Genomic DNA, 19,168 nt, shown 5'->3' with positions numbered 1-19,168 from the left:
AGTAGTTTATCTCGCTTCGCGAAAATAGCTTTCGTAGCGTCGAAATCTTAGCGATCTGTAGTAACGAAAATAGAGTTACCCGAGAAACAAATACGACATTTTTTCTTCGTAGCTTCTCCCTGTCCGATCGAGACGTAAGCTTATTCGCTACTAGTAGTAGCTGTAATACAACTAGTCCGTTCATTCTGATACGATAAGATTACGAGGATTTTTCATCAATTGTATGACTCGAGAAGAGCCGTACTCCGAAACGGCGGTTACCTTTCTCTCGGTAAAAAGAAATCTCTCGAGTAACTATCGATCAACTGTTATTTCCTTATCTACCCTATTGTTCAGCATCGCTTTAAATACGTATAAATGTTTATTCGCGAGTTATCATAGTATACGACAGTAATGTATAGCGTTGTTGTCTTGTTCCAGATAGGACCGATAGGGAATCGATAACGCGTAATCGCGAATCAGTCAGTGTTTCAATGTTTTCGAATGGTTTGCTCGGTGGTCCGAAAATGATTGCTGCTCAGCGAGAGAAGCTAAAAGATCTTTTATATATATGAAAAAAATCTTTTTCGTTAGCGAAACGAGTGAACGGTACCGATTTCAAAAATCTGAGTAGTGGACGATATGAAAGGTGACCGAGGGTAATTACGGAAAAATTGCGCGATTCTTAGAAAAGTGTCTCCGAGTTAAGCCGTACGATATTTAATTAGTGCACTGATAATCCGTGACTCGACCCTCGTTGGTACGACAACACGAGGAATGCTACTCGTGTCAAGGCTGCGCTCCGCGGGAACGCTGCGTCTTTCCTTGCTTCGAATCTTTCATTTTCCTCGCGGTTATGTACCGAACTACATTTTTTCTTCGATCTCCCCATGTTCGGCGTTTCAGCTTCCGCAGAATTTCTGTAAGCGCGCATCCCAGTTCCCGTAGCTCTTCCAGCGGCCGCGTCATTGGCTAAACTGGATACATTCGAATAAAAAAGAAAGCGTCTTACGAACCAACCTTACCAACATTCCAAAGTGTTACGTCGAGATAACGAACAGCCATTAATCTACTCGATATTAATTACCAAATTTCCGTCGAATTGTCTGTTTACCGAGAAAACATGACTGCAAACGCAGCTGTCGCGATCTCGACACTGTACGTTATCGGTTCGAGGAAAGAAAATAAAAAATAGATAAGATAACCAGTCAGCGAATGTATTAATATTTGACTACAGTTTGCTACAATTAAAGCACTTTTGCGTTTATTCGAATAATAGTTGAGCGCGAACGATTGCGCGCGACTAAAGATCACGAACCCTCGATCGTCGATACCGCTGGATTTTTTCATTTTTTCCACGGATCGTAGCTCGTGCGAATCGTCGCCGAGTCGAAGGGTTAACGTAAAATTATCGTCGGATTTATAATTATCCGCGAATAAAGCGACGCCTTCTCGGCCGATCTCCAGTCTCGCGATCGTTTTCTAATTACGATTTCGCGATAAATCTAAACACGACTCGCTATTTCGATAAAGTACGCGATTATCGATCAAATAATTGCCTCTTCCCCCCTTTTTTTTTTTTTTTATTTTCCCGAAAAAGCCGTGAACATAATTTTTTTGGCCGATTGAATTAAGAAATCTTTCGTTCGTTTGAAATTTATGTAATCCACTTTAACAGAATAAAAAATGGAGGAACGTATCGTAGCCTGGATAGCTCAGTCGGTAGAGCATCAGACTTTTAATCTGAGGGTCCAGGGTTCGAGTCCCTGTTCGGGCGACGTTTATTTTTTTTTCTTCTTCGTCTATATTAGATATATATGTATATCGATTCACGATGAGTAGGATAAATACGTTCAGAAGGGAAGCAAGTTTCGTTGCCTGGATAGCTCAGTCGGTAGAGCATCAGACTTTTAATCTGAGGGTCCAGGGTTCGAGTCCCTGTTCGGGCGATATTTTTTTTTTCCTTCAAACGTTTCCTAAAAAATTTCTCCGTTCTGTCCGATTATTTATTCTTATTCGAGTAATCGCAGATATTTGATATATCGGTAAAGGCAAAAAATTCAAAAAAAAAAAAAAAATACGTCGATACGTTCAATCCGAAGATCAAAGATTCGGTTGAATCTTGTTTCGAAAGACTGTTTCGCCTTTTCTTATTAAATATTCGAGAAAAATGGGCCTAGACCTAGAATTTAACGCGACACTTTTATTCGTTGCATTTCATGGAACTATCGATACATATTTTAATCGAATCGGTCATAGGCGTCTTTTAACCTATTAAAAGCATCGATCGAATAATCGAGTAACGTCATTCCTCGATCGTATAATTTTCCGAGTTTTTCACCTTGTATTTGCTACCGTAATAAGGAATGTATTTGCATACCGCTTGCCAATCCGTTAACCAACATGTGCATATTATCGTGGCAGCACCGTAAGCCAACACGGAGATTTTCCTGTAAAAAAAAAACGAGCATTCGATCTATGGCGTACACGTATCGAATAATAAAAACGGTGTTACCATGTTTTAGCTTGTTCGAGGAGGACCGACCATTTCGTTCCATACTTCGTGTACGTATTATTGGAAATAAAAGACCTTTTCTCCATGTTCGCGCGTTTGTGCCAGGATCACGAGACGTTTGTCGTTCGTCGTAGAAACAAATAGTCGACGATCAAGAATCGTGATTCGTAATTCGTAGTTGGACATAGGAACAACGATAGATTATTTTTCGTTCGAAAACGGTAGGTGTCAGTCGTATTGTTTCCGTTCGGTTCTTTCCCTTGGCGATAGCGCGTGTGTTTTTCGCGGCCTATGGGTGTTATCGAGGTGTTCGGACGCTTTAATTTAATCGCGAATTAAAGGATGGCCAAGCAAAGTTGCTCCGAAATCGACTAATCTTTTTCTGGTTCGTTCGACGCGCGCTCATAAATCGCCACGCGTGTCCTGTACCACGCTCTGGCCATCTTGAACGCGTTCTCAAGATAGCTACGCGACTATAGGGGACTATAGGGGACAAACTGTGGCGTCATGCCAAAAGAAGAAATGATCGTTATTATTGTTGTTGTTGGTGTTCAATAACATCGGAGCAGTCCGTCCGACGCGACGGGTCGTTCTTATCTGTTTCTAAAGCCGAACAGAGTGTCCGAAATAAGAGAAATTGTGCAAGAATCGTCGGGGCGGATATCTAACGGAAAATTTGATTACACCGGGTACACGTAAATTGTCGAAAAATTTCATCAGAACGTTTATATCGAAATCGGACTGCGCCGATTGTGTCCTCGTTTATTCCTAATTACCGCGCGTGTTTATGCGAATGGCCGATATCTCGATAAATCGTACGAGATTCTGTTCGTTATCTACGGCTGGACGCGGCTTATCGTATCGAGCAATTAATCGACCACTTTTTAAATATTCTTTTTATCGATTAGGCAAATTGCTCGAAACGAAACGGAGACTCGAATAAATGAAAACGATTAGACGGAATACTAATCGTTACGAAAGAAAATCGTTACGTGTTCTTAAGATTTTTATTTCAAAAATAAAAATCAGGCTACTCGAAGAGTATCTTTGCCCATAGGAGACTGGTTAATATAATTAACTGTTCTATACCATATACTAGTCGATACGTAGTTGTCGACGCGTCACCGGTGTTTCTACGAAGCGACGACGATCATCACGGGTGCAATAATTACAGAGGTATTCGTAGATTTCGTCCTTGGCAAAGACCCACGAAAAGCAAGGCCCGAGGCATTATCCTTGAACGCGTGTACGATCGCGATCGATCAGAGCCTGTCATTATTGTCCGTCCTCGTTGCATCGCGTCGGCTGACAAGATTAGTCATCGAACAGCTACTTACTCATTCCTCTCACGGCCCGAGCAACGTGACGGACTCGGCTTTTTTCCGGTTTGCGAACCTCCTCTCGATGCAGCTATTCGCCTTTATTGCCGCTCGTCACGGCTACAATATTTTCTATACTATTCGTATTCCTTTTCCGGTCTATCGTTTCGAGCAAATAAAACGTTGACGAAAAGTTCGTGATGCCGTAGTTGGTATCTCGCTTGTTTCGTCCACGAGTAAGAACCTCGATCGAAAGGATTATTAATTGGAGTCGAATCGAAGGTTACAGGGACAAACGTCGTGCAAACTTTCCACGCACAGATTTCCAAGCTTCGTATCGTGAGTCACGTATTCGCCAGATAACTCCGACGCTGCGATAAAATTGCAAGGTCCTGATATTACGCTCTCCGTATATGCTACGATGTCGCTCTCCGTTAGTTAGGTTGGCAGGAGGAAACGTTACTTTTTTCAAAATTTAATCAGAGGACGGACTAAAGGAGTAACGTAGGAGTAATAGAGTAATAATTTAGCGCGCGGAGATCTTTACTGATCGGGCAGAGAAGGAAAGTTGTCTAGTTCGCGTATCGAGCGAGCATCGATCAACGGCATCTCGTACGCGTTCGCGAGCGGTCGATTGGTCGAGCCAACTCGCCGACTCGCGGGAATAGCGAGGCGGTGAGCGAAGCAGACTGCTTGGTGCCAGCACTCCTACGAATCCCTCTCTCTTTCTTCTTCGCTCCTGCACGCTTCCGCTCTTTCGCCGGTCTTCGTTTCCTTTCCGTGTCTATTTCTTTCTCCGACCGCTGTGAAACGCTTTACATAATCTTATCTGTCGGCTATGTAATCGTGGCAATCGGCTCTACGCGAAGGTCTTTAGCGTTTACCTACCACCCTTTGGATACACCTGTTCCAGGCTGACCATCGCACAACCTACCCGCAACCTGTTCCGACAACCGCTGTGCTTCGCGAAATTTCTTCGAGCTTTCAGCTATTTTAAAGAGACGCCTTGTCGACGATAAAACCGTTTCGAAAGATGCGCGACAGAGATTATCCGTGCCGATACGGAAGATCTTGCGACGATGCAAAATCGTGCGTGACGACAAGCACGTGGGACTAGTCGATTCGACGAAACGTTTACGCGAAATCGAACGTCGAACATTCTTGCTCGCAATTCTTTGCTAGCGAAACGCGTCGCGTCGTATAAATATCGCGCTTCGTCTGGCTCATCTGCTGAAAAATTTACTCGAGAATGTTTGCGATTACGAGTCGAGCTAGTAACTAGTCTCGTTTCTACCCACTCCTCCTCCGCCAGCGATGCAGCGTGCCGGTAATCGCGAAAGCGAATCGACAAAAACTATTTCTCAATCTCGAATATATTAGATAAACGCTAGAAAGTTAACGGTAACCGTTATTAAAAGCGCATCCGCGTTAGTTTTTCCAACGAAATTTCTTGCCCGCGGCTCGCGACCGTGCAGCATTTTCGAACGAACGTTCGGCAAATAATTACGCGAACAAATGGGAACGGTGTATACTCCGTACGCAGAAACGATGCGCGGAAAGATGAGAGAAATTGGTTTGTGAAATTGGTCTGATCGAAATCCGATTAGTCGATTAATCGCCGTTTAACGGTATCGAGTATGCAAGGAGCACTGGCGACCTTGGAATCGATAAAAAGACTGATAGGACTATCGCTTACGGAAAATTTCCCCTTAAATCGAATTGATCTGCCGGAACGTCCATAAAAGCGCGTAGCGTTAGTATTACTTCGCCGACTAGCATTACCATTGTACCACCTCGAATAGACGATTAAGTAATCTATTCCTGGTTAATACATTCGAGATTTTAACGACGGTAATTTACGTGCCTATTGAAGGAGTGGCATCGAATTAAGTAATTATTGGCTCGTTCGCGTTTAAGCGTAAGAATGAATTTCGTGTAACCTTGTCGTCGTTATCGCTCGTAACCGATGATTAATTAACGCGTCGATCGACGCGGAAGTTACCGATAACCGGCACTGTCGATCCGACGTAATCGAATAATCGAACGAAAGGAAAGTCGAGAAAAATTTGTCCATGTGCCGAGGCTATACAGTAGATTTCGAAGCTTTAAACGCGGCGAAGAAACGTTAGGCGTTCCAACTAAGAAGAACGCGGTGGTATTGTTTTTGATAAATTATTAGTATAAATAGTTTCGTTTTAAAAGCGACGATCGACGAGCGAATAGATGGCAAGTTTATTTTTGATAACGGCCATAAATTCTGTATACGTTCGTTTTCACCGGGTTATTTAACCCGATGTTAAATAACGTCGGAAAAAAAATAGTAGTACTCTTTTCCTGTTCGATTCACGTGGCATGCTCGGTGATCGGCTCTCCGCAACGCGCGCCAGTGGAAAAATTTCCAAGCAGGTAATCGAGCTTCTATTTTCGTATCGCTATATTCCTTTAAATAATTCTTTGCTCGCGTTCCACCACGCTCTTTCCTCTCGATCGAACGTCATCGAAATTATATCGCGAGAATCCGAATTTTCAGTAACACCCGGTTACTACGCGGCCGTCAGCCCGACGAGAAAAGTTTCAAATATTTGTTCCAGGAACGATCGTATTGTTGGCGAGTTCGATGAATGTCGAAGAATTCGTTGGAACAATCGGAGAGCTCGAAACGGAACAACGAGAGAAACGAGATTCAGTTTGGCTGCAGAACGTGAAAAAATATGTTTGCTCGAGGAGGATGGAAAATATTTGTCGAGTTACATCATTGATCGGTGCTTATTTGAACAGCTGTCGCACACCGTTACTAAACGACGTAAATTTCATTGTAATTTTGAAAAATTCCGACACCGTAATCGTTACTAATCGTTCACCGTTGGTCGGTAAAAGCATCATAGCGTATAGAGCCCTACGACTTTATCTCGGCTTCGAAATCGTCGCGTCGATGCTTTCGGAACGTTTCTTTTCCTTCCCTTTCGCTTTATTTTCGAAAAAATATCGGTCAGTTGGCCGCGTTCTGACGCATTCCTTATCGTACTTGTTCCGATGAAACGTAACGCGCTTCTTTCGTAAACGAGAGTCGAGGATGAAACGATAAAATGTTCGATTAACGTTCGACGTTCGACAACGAACGTAACTGCGTTATATCGAAGTAAAGAAGTAAAAGAAATTTACGAACTACGAGTAGGTTAGAAGCAGCGAATTTCGATAGTGGAAATGACGCGTGTGTGCAGGAGCGAGAGCGAAAGAATATTATTAGGTACTCGATTCTCGCGTTCTCTTTCTTCGATAATCGATACTGTCTGTCTGGGACGAGAGACGCGGTATTGTGCAATCACGTGTAAGATATTTCCCTCGAATCGACTCGAAGAAGAAAGCGTAAACGTCCGACGTGACCACCAAACATTCTCGAATTTACGAGCAACGCTACGAAACTATTTCTGCCAATTTCAGAAATTAACATCTTGGATCGAGTGAATAATTGTCTTTCGGCGAAGTTCGATGGTCTATCGAATAAAAATTATTCGAGATCAATATTGGCGTTTATCGAACGCGCGAAACCAAATTTTCGAAAGCGAATTGCTCGTCGAGCACAAGTTGAAGGTCGAACTTTGAGCTTTGCTAGCAAGCAAGACAGCGAACGAGATACGAAAGGAAAGAGAAAATACCGAAGAATGCGAACGATAAGAAGATTTCACGTAAACAAAACGAGCTCGACAGCTTTCTCGATGTAATCGTTTGTTCGTTAACGACTGAATATTTCTTTAATTCGCAACTTGTTTCTTTCCGCAGGAATTTTCTTCTCTCCCTTCCGTTTGCCTTCTAATTCGTTCGCTTTCGACGCGAGTTATGATCATGGTGGTTTGCAAGGTGCTGGCCGAAAGCCGACGCTTTAAAAGGGACCTCAAGTATATTCGTCGGGATAGTAAGGATTTCTCGAAAATGATCGGAATCGTGAAACGGCACGAAAACGATCGAAATTACATGCGAAGATAACGGTTGCTATTTTTCTAACAATTACTCGTTTGATATTTCGATCCACGTATGTTCGAGCTCATCGCGATCGCGATGAAATGAAATCTGTTTTGAAACGATACAGTTAGTCATGTTCGTAAACGTGTACGTATCTCGAATAAGAAGAACCGTAACACGATTTCGATGCGCTCGTTCGACGCTTACTCAACCGCTCGATAACGCTCCGTAAGATCGTTCGACAATATTTCTCCGTTATTTATACGAAGGGCTTTATTACGATATTCCTGCGACGTCGATCTCTTCTCGGACTCGCTACCGCTTTCCTCGAAGGTTCCAGTATCGAGACTGTTAGCGTAAAGGATATTTCGGGCTGGATGCGATCGCGAGCGAATGAGAAAGAAGCCTCTTCGGGTAAATATGGGTCACGATCGAAGCGTTTTGGATAAGAATCCCTCCGGATCGCGTGTCCACGATCTCGCTATCGTTAGCTTTTAAACGATCGCCTTTCGTTCTCTTTGTACAAAGAGAACGCGTTATCGTTATTCCGAGTCGATTTACATAAATCGTGTACTACGCGTTTAAAGGAAAACGTTAAGAAGAGGTATTATCGGTCGGTTATGAATCACCGATAGCAGCTCCCATAGAACAAAGGAAGAGTCGCGAGGGTGTTTCGATCCGGTTGTTGCCACGCTGACGATCGTTATCCGCGGCATCGTCGGAAAAACGTACAATTACGTTCGATTAAGTCTATCTATAGTCTTAAAGCCAATAGTCTATTTGCAACAGCTGACGAAACTCGCTTCCGTGTTGCATCAGGCGTCCGATAACTTCGTTGTTTACCGATCGTCGATAATTATACCGTGTTTCTCTCGTCCCATCGATCTTCGCCCCCGTTTCTCGCTTTCGCAAAGCGTCTCGAGAATCTCTGAACGTCAAAACAGTCCGATACCCTCGATCGCGAGAGTCGAACGTTCCTCGAAATCTCTCGATTTTATCCGATCCGACCGATTTCACCGATTTACTCGCCTTCTTCCTACCAAAAGGTCCTACCTTCTAACGGATATCTCGGAAAAATATGAAATTTTCTCGAGATCGCTCGGCATTTGAACGCAGCCACTGCCCGTAAAGATTGTTCCCCCGAGAGCGCGCACGATTTCGCGATCGGTTTACACCCTTCCGCGGTTACTTGTGCCACTTTATGCCATTGTATATGCTCTTAGTTCTATATTGTATACCGTATACCGGTTACTGCTACATACCGATTGGTCCGCATACAAATTTCTTCGAGCGTGTTTCCGTGTCTTCTTTTCGGAAGGAGGTTTACCTGCCCCCCGATTTATCACCGTTTCTCCTATTCTATTCGCTAATGGATCTAGACGTATCCCGGCTCGGTCATATCGCCGAAAGCTTCGATAACGTTAACGGTAACGTTCATTTTATGTACCCTATTTCGTACATGTAAATACGTTCGAAATTCGCGCGACAGCAACTTCTTTGTTTACGAATATCGTTTAATTGCTTGAACGGACAAGTAAGAAATACGCGATTTCGTAATAAAAATGTGTTTACCATCGTGGTCGAGAACGCGTTACTCGTTAACGAGGAAAATTAGGCGGCCGTCGCTGTTAATTGGATTTATCGAGTTTAATCGCGAATACGGAGGTGGTATAATTGGAGCAAAAATAAACGGAGGAAATGGTATTGTTCGCGTGGTATGCAGTCTTGTCGCGTCGAGGAGAAAAGAAGTAATTGTTCCGATGCAAATATCGGCAGAAGAAGCGAGTCGAGGAAATACGAGCGAACAGTGACCTATTTGCATTATAGAGGGAACGATGATAATATAGGGAAAAGGAAAAATCACGGTAATGGTACGCGAGATTCTCTCGCTAAAGAAGCAAGAAACTTTTGAAACGGTATTTCCGCGATAATCCTCGCGGATCCGTGTTAATCGAACGAATTTAAGGAGCAACGTGTTCGGAAGCGGTCGGAAAATGTTGCGACAACGGTATTCGGTGACGCGCGCGATATCCTTGTTTACCAAGTTTTTCGTCCGTTGTTTGCTTCGCTCCCGATACATGCCAGTGAAAAACGTCGCCGATTCATTATTTCTCGCGGACCGAACTATTTTCCGAAAATATTTTGCTTCGCTGTTACCATCGGCGCTTTCGAATCTTCCGAAAATTATTCGGAAGATCGACAACGGACGTTTGGTTATTCGGCATATGTACCGGTGAAAGATTACGGTTAATCCGCATTCAATCTTATCGAAGAGATTTGCTTTTCTTTTTCTCGTAAGCTCGTCGAATGACGAAACGATACTCTTGTTTTTTTCGTGCGGTCCTATTGTTTGGTCGAGTTCCAATTAGACGGACCGTTCAAATAAATGCGTAAGCGATCGTGTCAACTTCGATAACGATATCGAGTGCCGATACCAAATTTCGCTTAGGGTAAATAGCTGATCCAGCAAGTATTCCGCTTCTATAAATAAGCGTTCGGGACGAATCGAATCGTTCGCGGGATCTACGCTCCGCCACTTTAGTCGGTAAGTTCTCGAAATTTCTTAATGTTACATGGATGCACGGTACGCGGACGAAGAAGCCTATATAGACCTGTATAAACCTATATGCTCGGAGCCCTGTTGCTTACCGAAACCGCGATCGAACTAATTTTCGAGTGTCGAGTGTCGCGACCGGACGGTAAAATTCGCGTGAAAAATTCGGATTGTACCAGAGATCGTAGTATCGGTCATTCGACAGATAGCGCTTATTGTCTTTCGACCAATAAGTCGTTTTCGCCTTCGATTATTGATACTCCGTTGTCAATAGAGCCGCCGATAGCGCGTTCGTCGCCGCGATAATGCTCGATGTTTTCGTAAAACAAAACTCGCGCGCGTCGCTAATCGCGCGGATATCTATGCTTTATCGGCCGAATGTATTGTTATTGCAGAATTCCTTCTACCCGACTGCAAACACCGTTTCGATCGTTCTCGTTTGCGTTTACGATTTTGCATCGATCGATCGACTTTTTACTACGAAAGAGTACTTCGATAGAGCTAACGTTCGAGGAAAACGAAGTAGAGAACAATATCTGGATATTGGGAATAATCCACGATGTCGTGTCGAAAGCGCATTTGTTTCCCCTTTAACCTTTTTTCTTGTGGAATACGCTTCGCGTCGCTACATCGTTGCTCTGTGTCGAATTAATATTGCTTCGATACGCTTATTACGCTCGTACGCGCGCGTGTCGTTGAAGAAAATCTTTGTACAGCAGCTGTTTGGAACGATAAAACGCTGCACGCTCGCGGCGACCAAATATACACAAGTACTTGTCACTGTTTAAAACCGGATCGATTTTAGCTACGACAAACAATAGCGATCATCGTATATCGAACTCCGACTCGACTTTGTTTCAACGACGAAGGACAATGGACGATTAGCCGATTGTCCTTCTTATTTGGACACATACCGAAATCTACGCGATGATTTAACGCGTGTAACGCTCTCTGTAAATACGGATGAGCGTTTAATTCGGTAGAGAATATTAAAAAGTAGACGACCTTGATTCGACGTAAGATCGATGGAAGTCGATGCAGAATTTCGACGGTCGATCAGCGATAGATAGACAGAGACCTAGAGAAAGAGCGGGGAGATCGACAGTTGCGAGACGCGAAAATATGTCGAAAAGACAATTGCGAAATTTCAGGGAAAGAGAGAAGTAAAAAAATATAAGATACACGGGGATTTATTAAATTGGAGGCGCCGGGTATCGATCCCGGTACCTCTCGCATGCTAAGCGAGCGCTCTACCATCTGAGCTACGCCCCCCGATAGTACTCGTGCAAAATTCCGCGAAAATACCGGCGCGGGATAACGCGTCCCGATTTCTTTCCACCGATTTTTCCAAACCCCTTAATTGACAGCCGGTTAATTGCTAACCGGTTGCTTGCGCGATCGCTTCAAATAATCCGACTATTGTCCTTCCGTGAAATTCGTTTATCGTCGACCACTAGATACCGTACTCGTGTTAGTCATCGTAGCTGTTGAATCATAGCCTATGCGTGTCAGATCGTTGCACTTAACGACTCACCGCGACTTGACCACGATTTTGCAATCGCGCGAACCACGAGTTCGGCTGAAAAGTTAGAAAGCGATACACCGTCGAAATGTCCTCGAAGAGCAAAATCCTCTCTCTAGATCGAAGTTAGTAAGCGATTCTCGCATTTCGAAGGAAAATCGAAGGAAAAGCCAGTATTCTTAGCCAGTCGCGACTACCTTGTCCCCGAATGTTCGAAGATACGTGTTGTAAAAACGTTGAACGTACGCGCGACACGATAACGTAGGTACTGGGTAAGAAAAATGCCAGGAGGTTGACAGGTTTGAGTCATCGCTCGAAGCTCGAACAAAGGTATGCATGCATGTACCTTCGATCGGTCCCAACGTGTACACGAGTCGCTCGACGCGCAACTTTCCACACATCTTCGACTCGTGTCTGGGGGTTGCTTAGCGTTCGAACGCTTCGCTTCGATATTCCAAATCGTGCATCGACTTACTTACGTCCAACCCGCTATTTTCGTGAGTACATATTACGCTTACTCGGATTTCCGATCCGAGACCGAGACGAGATCCGATATCTCTGACCGTGTAAACGTCGTTTAATCCTCGAGTAGGTTAATATAAGCCCTCGACACACCGACAGGATCGATCTTTCGATTTAGTCATTTTTCTTCGTTGTACGCGTATTGATTGGCAAGCAGGAATCGAAAGACTATTCGCGTTCGCGTAATCGAGCTCGAGGACTGTCGCGATCCGTTCGGACAGAGGAATACGTTCCCTATACTCTAAACTCTAAACTCTAAACTCTAAACTCTAAGAAATTCTAAACCGTAATCTATAGATAGACCGTAAAGAGACTCTGGTTAGTCTGACACCGAGTCCCTGACCGACGTCGACGTGCATTTCCGACGTTTCTGACCACGTCTCCCGTTATAACGGCGTAACGCGCGCGACCAACAGCTGCTGACACGAATAATACGACGAGACGAAATTGATGCAGAAGCGAAGGAAAGAAGATCGAAAGAAGAGTCGTCGGAAAGGTGAAACGAACGGAAGTGGAAAGAAAGAAAATGGAACGGACGAGATTGTATCGGTACGAATACGCGCAACGATACGATGCTCGGTCATATAACGCGTCAGAACCCGTCAAGTATACGTATAACGTTCGAGCGTTATAGCAGTAGATTGTAGAGTGCGCGGCTATGCAACGCGTGACGATGCATGAAAGGAATAACGCGAGATGACGAGTAAGATGCGGGAAATGGAGAAGAAGAGGAGAACAGGAGGGAACGCGATAGAGAGGAGCGCGAGAGAAAGGCGTGGAAGCGGAAAAGAGTAGAATGACGAACGAGCGGAACGGAACGAGAGAAAGTCGGGGAAAAGAGAAAACGCGAAAAGAGCGTGCAGGACAGGGAAAGGTTCTAAAGAGAGACGGAGAGAAGGAAAATTAGCTCGAGCGGGAGAAGAGGGACAGAGATCGCGGTGGAAAAAGGAACGGAGAGTAAGAGGGAGGGAAAAGAGCAAAGGGATTTCCGAGAGAGACGACGCGACGGGGCCTATAATATCGCGTGCCAGTGCCGTAACGAGAAGCGCTTTCCCGAGCATTGACCTCTCTGCGCTTCCGATACTAACCTCGCCCAAACGCCTAGCTGTCGGGAAACGGGCTGCTAGAAATAATAGAAACTTTGGTTCACTCTCGGCGAGAGAGGGGTCCTTCTGTTCGGAGAAGGCTGGCCTTCGTGGAAACCGATTGACCGAAGAGGATCTCGAAACCGCTTCGGAACTTCGACGGCTGTTTCCGGCAGCGACTCGCCTTCGGTCCATTTAATCGCGACACTCTCCTGTAAATCCTACAGGAGAGTGGTTGTACATCTTTCGAAAGATGGAAAATTCCTCGAGTTTCTTCGCGATTTTCGAGATTGACGCGATCGATCCGAGTGTCTCTCGACGAGTATCAGCCGAATATTTTTTAGGATCCGCGATACGAACAGTTTTCTCGGTCGCTGAAAGACGACGACGTAAGCTCGAGGAGCCGGTTAGTGTGCCGGTATCGTGCGCGTGTGCGCAGGCTACGTACGTAACACGTTGCAGCCGTGGTCGGTGATGCCGATGCGCGATGATCAGATGGGATCGATATTTTTAGCAGAGTTCGTACTCCTGTTGCTAAGGCATCAGCTGATCAAGCCGGCCGCCTGCGTGCGCCAGTCTCGTATCTACGATTCGCTACGTTAACGTCCCTCGGTAATTTCTTTTCTTTTGTTCGACCGTGCTTCGTTGAACGAGCGAATCGCCGCGTCACCGCTATTCATGAAACGTCGCGATGAATCGAGAATTATCGCTCGATAAAAGCATCTTCTTTTTCTCAATGTTATCGGAGTTTCGTTTCGAGCGCATCGGCGTGGCGCCCGCTGTTGCTACGGCACTGTTCGACCAATCGCGTACGCGAACAACCGGCGAATCCCCTCTGCGACCGTTCGGCTATCCCCACTACGCCGCTCCGACCAGATGATCACGCTTCGGCTCGAGGCTCGGCTTAGTTATCGAGGCTTCGATTATCGTCAGTTAGCAACCGGCTCTCTTTCCGTGCACGTCGTTCACCGTAGGCAGTTTCCTCTGCACGTAATGTCCAGTGTAACCTGATTCTTGTGCTCTTCTCCCAATTGTGTGTCGGTGTTGTGAGCGATCGGTAGTCACAGTTTTTTCTTTTCTTTTCTTTTCTTTTCTTTTCTTTTCTTTTCTTCTCTTTCTTTTCTCTCCTTTCCGTTTCTCTCCTTCACTTCCTCTTCTCTTCGCTTTGTTTTCTTTCTTCTTTTCTTCTCCTCGTACACCGTACCGATAATCTTTCGCGTCAGAAACGAAGGTACGAAAAGATAATCGAGCCTGTCACACCATACCCTACGACCGGGTACAAGCAACGCGTCTGTGATACTATTATGACTGGTAATTTCTTGCCGGTGTTCGACGAGTGCGACAACTCACGGACGTCCTGTCTGAAAGGAAGACCCATCGTTAGAACTCGTCGGTGAAGATTTTTGTACATCGCGCAAATCGTGTCGCGATCGGTATCGTATCTCTACGCGATCGTATAACGAACGAACCGACAATCGAGTATCGTTCTTTCTCCTTTTTCTATTTGAACGCGTGTATAACGCGCGTACACGTTCTCGAGTCGTCCGCGCGATACCGTCTGCACAGAGTGTATTTAAAAAATCGTCCAAAATTCCTGTGGCTAACGTGACCGAGTCATACTCGAGGGCGGATACGATCGCGAATTGTGGTGGTGCCGCCAGCATGGGTCAAATTGGAAATGACGTGAGTTTCTTTTTATCTTTAATTCTAACTTTATTCCGTCGTCGGCCAGCAACGAGTCGATCGTCGTTCTCGACGAACGCGCTCGTCGCCGTTTCTCCTCTCCGCCGGTCTCTTTTTCTCTCTCTCTCTCTCTTTCTCTCTCTCTCTCTCTCTGTCTCCCTCTCTCTTTCTCTCTCTCTCTCTCTCTCTCTCTCTCTCTCATTCGCGAGAAATGTTCCTGTCGTTACACGTTTTTCTCCTAATCGCTCTGATCGCGGCAAAATAACTGCATCGAACGCCCGACGAGCGCATTCGGAAAGTCACCGAGACCTTACGACTCGTCGCATCGTCCGCGTCGGACAGAAATAGAATACAGTTCGAAGCTAGAGAGAGATAATAAGGCCGGTAGAAAGAGTCGGAACTAGTTGCGTGAACATCGTCGCGACCTCGCATCGAACCTAATGGCCTAATGTATTCCGTACGCCGCACCGCACCGTACACGCGTATCTCTCTACTCGCGATTAAATACCGATTTTTAAACGCGGAGGCGTTTCGTGTCCCGCCCGATACATACGATCGTTCTTACCGCTTCGACGCGTACTTCTTATTTCATCGACGAAAACATATTTCTAATTAACATTTTTATGCCGTCGTTTCGTTTTCGCAACGAATCTTTATGCAAATCTCTACTTTTCTTTCATGTATTTTTTCTCCTCGAGCCGGCTTCGAATTAACGCTGATCGATGGTTATTAATATACTTTTTCCATTCCATTCTAGTTTATTAACAAATATTGGTGTAACTAAACAATGCGATCCTCTCGATACACCTAACCTGACCGTAACACGGACCTAATTGGACCTAATAGAAATTTATATAGTCCAGCATGATTTTAACGTTAACCTTAAATATTCTAATACGAGTAGAATTAGCCTATTTGGCTAAGAAAACAAGAGAGAAAAAAAACAGAGAAACACGATGTTCGTTTCGACTTGATGAAATCTTACTACGCGTTATCTCGTTCGTTTGACATCGAAATTAGTTTCTCGCGCGGTTTAGTCTCGTTCGAGCCAGCCTGTTACCGAAGACGAAACAGCGACTCGATTTAAACGAACGAGTCGAAACGAAATTGTTTAGCGAGCACGATTAATATCGATTAGGAAAAGAAATCGAAGTTGTTATACGCAGGATTTTGGCAAATTGGTCGATCTATTTCCGTATTCGATCGTGAGCCTCGAGAGGAAATTTGTTTACGATTTTGTTCGGTGCGTCGGTAGCGGGAGAAATCCGGCCGGGGATCGCTCGCAGGAGTAGTCGTCGTTGCGTCAGATCTCCTTTACCAACCTATACGTCCTCTGCCGTTTTGCCAATTTTATTCCCGCGTTTCGTCATCTTGTTCGTTCACCTAAGCTCGTCGTTGCTCGTTCTCTCAATTTTCCGATCTTGACCAGAATCGATCTTTTTTTGGCGAAATTCGGGTCGTTCGCGTTTACGTTCCGAAATCTTACGACTTTCCGGTTAACATCTATAAAACGATATTATTTAATGATTAATCTTGTGCCACGATTTCTTCCATCGCGGAATGAAATTCGTTGGTTGAAACGACACCGGGTAGTAATTCGCGGCCCGCTGGTTACCTTTTTTTCTTCGATATTGTTCGAGCATCGCGAAGCGCGTAACTCGATTCGTTGAGTTTTATGCGGCTATCCGTTTCTTGTTATCGCGCGAAATAGTAACTGTCTAGAGCCTCGGATTAAAAAGAAATCGTGAAACGAGCAATGATGTCGTCGAACGGGCCGATCGTAAAGAGCCGGTAGTTCCTATATGTATAATCGTAACGCGAGCGATCGTTTATTCACGACGACATAAAGGAATCTGTTACGAAGAGATTTCTAAAGTGTCTGGTTCGTTGGAATTTTTCTGAATCCCGCGTAAACGCGAAAATTATTGATTATTTTGCCAGCGGTAAACATGTTTGCCGCGTGTTTCGTTACTTCCTGCGAGTTTATTTTTTCTCCGACGTCCAACCTTACCTAATCGGTTACGTAATACGGTTTCATCTTCGCGAGAGAGGGTTACGGGCGAAAACTGAAACCGAGAAAACTAGGTCCATCGTAGTCGGAGCAAATTAGATTTCTCCTCTCTATCGGTTCTCGTTTCGAAAACGTTCAAAGGACGAGACGATCTCGGCTCCTGTTCCGATTAACCCGAATACGTATCGCGTTATAACGTATTCGGGTGAATACACTTCTCGATCGGACTCTCGAAGCACGAGTTTGTTGACCGGTAATAGCGAACAACCGTTCGAGACGAAATCGTTCGGCAAGGAGACGCGACGCGATACGAAGAGAAAAGAAAAGATAGAAAAATAGCGGGAGAAAGGAAAGTAGGAAGAAAAGCTGTTGCCTCGCACGGGCCTGGCCCGTTTCCCGAGCTGTTCGAGAAGCGAAGGCGGCCTATGACCGGGCTCGGCAACATTGAAAACAACTCGGATCTCCAGAACCGGTTTCTTTCCCGCTTGGAAAACAATTTTACGATCACGAGGGAGCCGGTCAAGGAGAGGGAACCGGCAGAACCAACGGAGAAAAAGGTTCAACCGGCCAAGAAGAAAAGAGAGGCCCGAACAATACCAGCACCGTTTAACCTCGGAAAAAAATCACGAGAACAAAGTCGATTGATCCGTAATATGAATATGTAATCCTTTCGCGCGAACGGTTACGCCTCGTGTTCCATTAGTTCTCGCGAACCCGCGATTACGAACCTAGAAACGAGAGCGATACTTGGCCGCGTAACTCGATTCCGAAGACGAATCGAGTGTTTCGACTCTCGAAATAACACCTCGTTTATCGACTATTCGATATAGACTTTCCAATAAGATGACAAATATTTACCGTTTATTTTCAACGGGTACGTGAGGTCGAAAAAGCAAACGATGTATCGCTATCGAGCGTTCGTTAATTTCCACGTCCGGCGAGAAACAAACAAGCGAAAATTGCGTGCTCGAATCTCGCGTAACGATCGATTAACGTCTGCGCGACCGGTTTTGCGAATACACGGAGACGACTAATATTTCGTGGCATTTTCAGAGATCACTGCAGGAGAGCGAACCGGTATTCGGCAACAAGGTTACGGAGAGAATAAAGGACGAAAGGTTGCGCGAATCGTTGCCGCGTGGTGGCTAAACAACACGGCGCTCGAGACGTTCGTTATCGCGTGCCGTAATCGACGATCGATCGACGATGACGTCGATGTCTCGTCGACCAATCGGAACACGGATAGTCTTGGTCGTAACAGTCTCGTTCGCTGATAAGAAAAGAGCATCGAACTCGCGAAAGCTCTCCTTTGTTCTCCGAGTCGCGTTCCCTCGTTTTTCTTTTCCTCGCGCGCTCCGTTCGCCCGCGTCTCTCGCCTCGTTTCGCGCGTCCTCCTTTTCTTTTCGCTTTTCGATCCTTTACCTCGATTCGTTGGCTACTACCCTCTTGGAAATGCTTGACATCGCTTTTAAAAGGAGAATTATATCGTAGCTCGGGAGATCGCGAGAATAATGCTGGCTGTACGGCTGGGCCACGATCGAATTCGATTCGATCAGAATTAAGGTATTTTAGCGCGGCTAAAGTACGCGGCCGGCAGACGGGCACACGCGGTACTCGTTGATGGCCTTCAGGTCCTATCGAAAACAAGATAAGCCGAGCGGTTTATTTCTTTCTCGCGGCCTTGCGCTCCGGCGCGCTCGCTTCGAAATCTCTCTCCGCTCTTCCACGAGCTTCGAACAAACAAGGAAGCTGTTCTCGACGTCGTCGATCGTCGCGATAGAAATAACGATAGCGCGAGTTATCGAAACATCCTTCGGAAGGAACTGGTCGGAGCTGAGACGCGACGAAACGGCGACGAAACGGCGACGAATTCCCCGGATTCGAAAGGTTCGGAGTGCCGTTGGGGGATTGCGTCACGTTCTGTCGGAAACTAAACCCGTTTGGTCGATTTTTCAACGAGAAACACACCGGTCGGATAGAGGCGCGCGTTCGATATGTTTGCGCGAATTCGTGGCGCC

The 19,168-nt window shown here is 45.4% G+C and overlaps 2 protein-coding genes and 3 non-coding genes across 14 annotated transcripts in view; 3 read left to right on the top strand and 2 right to left on the bottom strand.

Moving 5' to 3' along the window:
* Sesn (Sestrin) overlaps positions 1–19,168 on the top strand; it is a 142,567-nt gene that overhangs the window by 37,036 nt on the left and 86,363 nt on the right. The window contains exon 1 of one of the 9 annotated variants that reach the window (XM_076533866.1): positions 14,358–14,446. The exons of 6 other annotated variants lie outside the window; for them this stretch is intronic. Coding sequence is in view for 1 of the 3 variants with exons in the window: in XM_012297532.2 (XP_012152922.1) it covers positions 15,119–15,139 (21 nt within the window). In the remaining 2 variants the exon portion in view is untranslated. Of the gene's footprint in view, positions 1–14,357; positions 15,140–19,168 lie in introns of those variants that run through there. 2 more of the 9 variants (XM_012297533.2, XM_012297532.2) reach the window with 2 other exon arrangements.
* Positions 87–4,605, bottom strand: LOC143264868 (uncharacterized). 2 transcript variants are annotated; one of them, XM_076533904.1, is made up of 3 exons: positions 2,495–4,605; positions 2,360–2,429; positions 87–956 (listed from the first exon to the last, which is right to left on the bottom strand). In XM_076533904.1, the coding sequence occupies exons 1-3, from the start codon at positions 2,578–2,580 to the stop codon at positions 945–947; spliced, it is 168 nt and encodes a 55-aa protein (XP_076390019.1). In that variant the 5' UTR covers positions 2,581–4,605; the 3' UTR covers positions 87–944. The 2 variants fall into 2 exon arrangements, with proteins under 2 accessions (XP_076390019.1, XP_076390018.1); XM_076533903.1 differs by lacking the exon at positions 87–956 and having other exon boundaries at positions 2,163–2,429; positions 2,495–4,591.
* TRNAK-UUU (transfer RNA lysine (anticodon UUU)) lies at positions 1,684–1,756 on the top strand. The gene has a single exon. It is a non-coding gene; the product is annotated as a tRNA-Lys (tRNA).
* Positions 1,856–1,928, top strand: TRNAK-UUU (transfer RNA lysine (anticodon UUU)). Its single transcript has one exon. It is a non-coding gene; the product is annotated as a tRNA-Lys (tRNA).
* On the bottom strand, positions 11,527–11,599 carry TRNAA-AGC (transfer RNA alanine (anticodon AGC)). The gene has a single exon. It is a non-coding gene; the product is annotated as a tRNA-Ala (tRNA).

Source organism: Megachile rotundata, chromosome 7 (assembly GCF_050947335.1).
Source record: "Megachile rotundata isolate GNS110a chromosome 7, iyMegRotu1, whole genome shotgun sequence".
NCBI lineage: Eukaryota > Metazoa > Arthropoda > Insecta > Hymenoptera > Megachilidae > Megachile > Megachile rotundata.
Note: the sequence above shows the minus strand (reverse complement) of the source record. Positions and strands in the feature narration are given on the sequence as shown.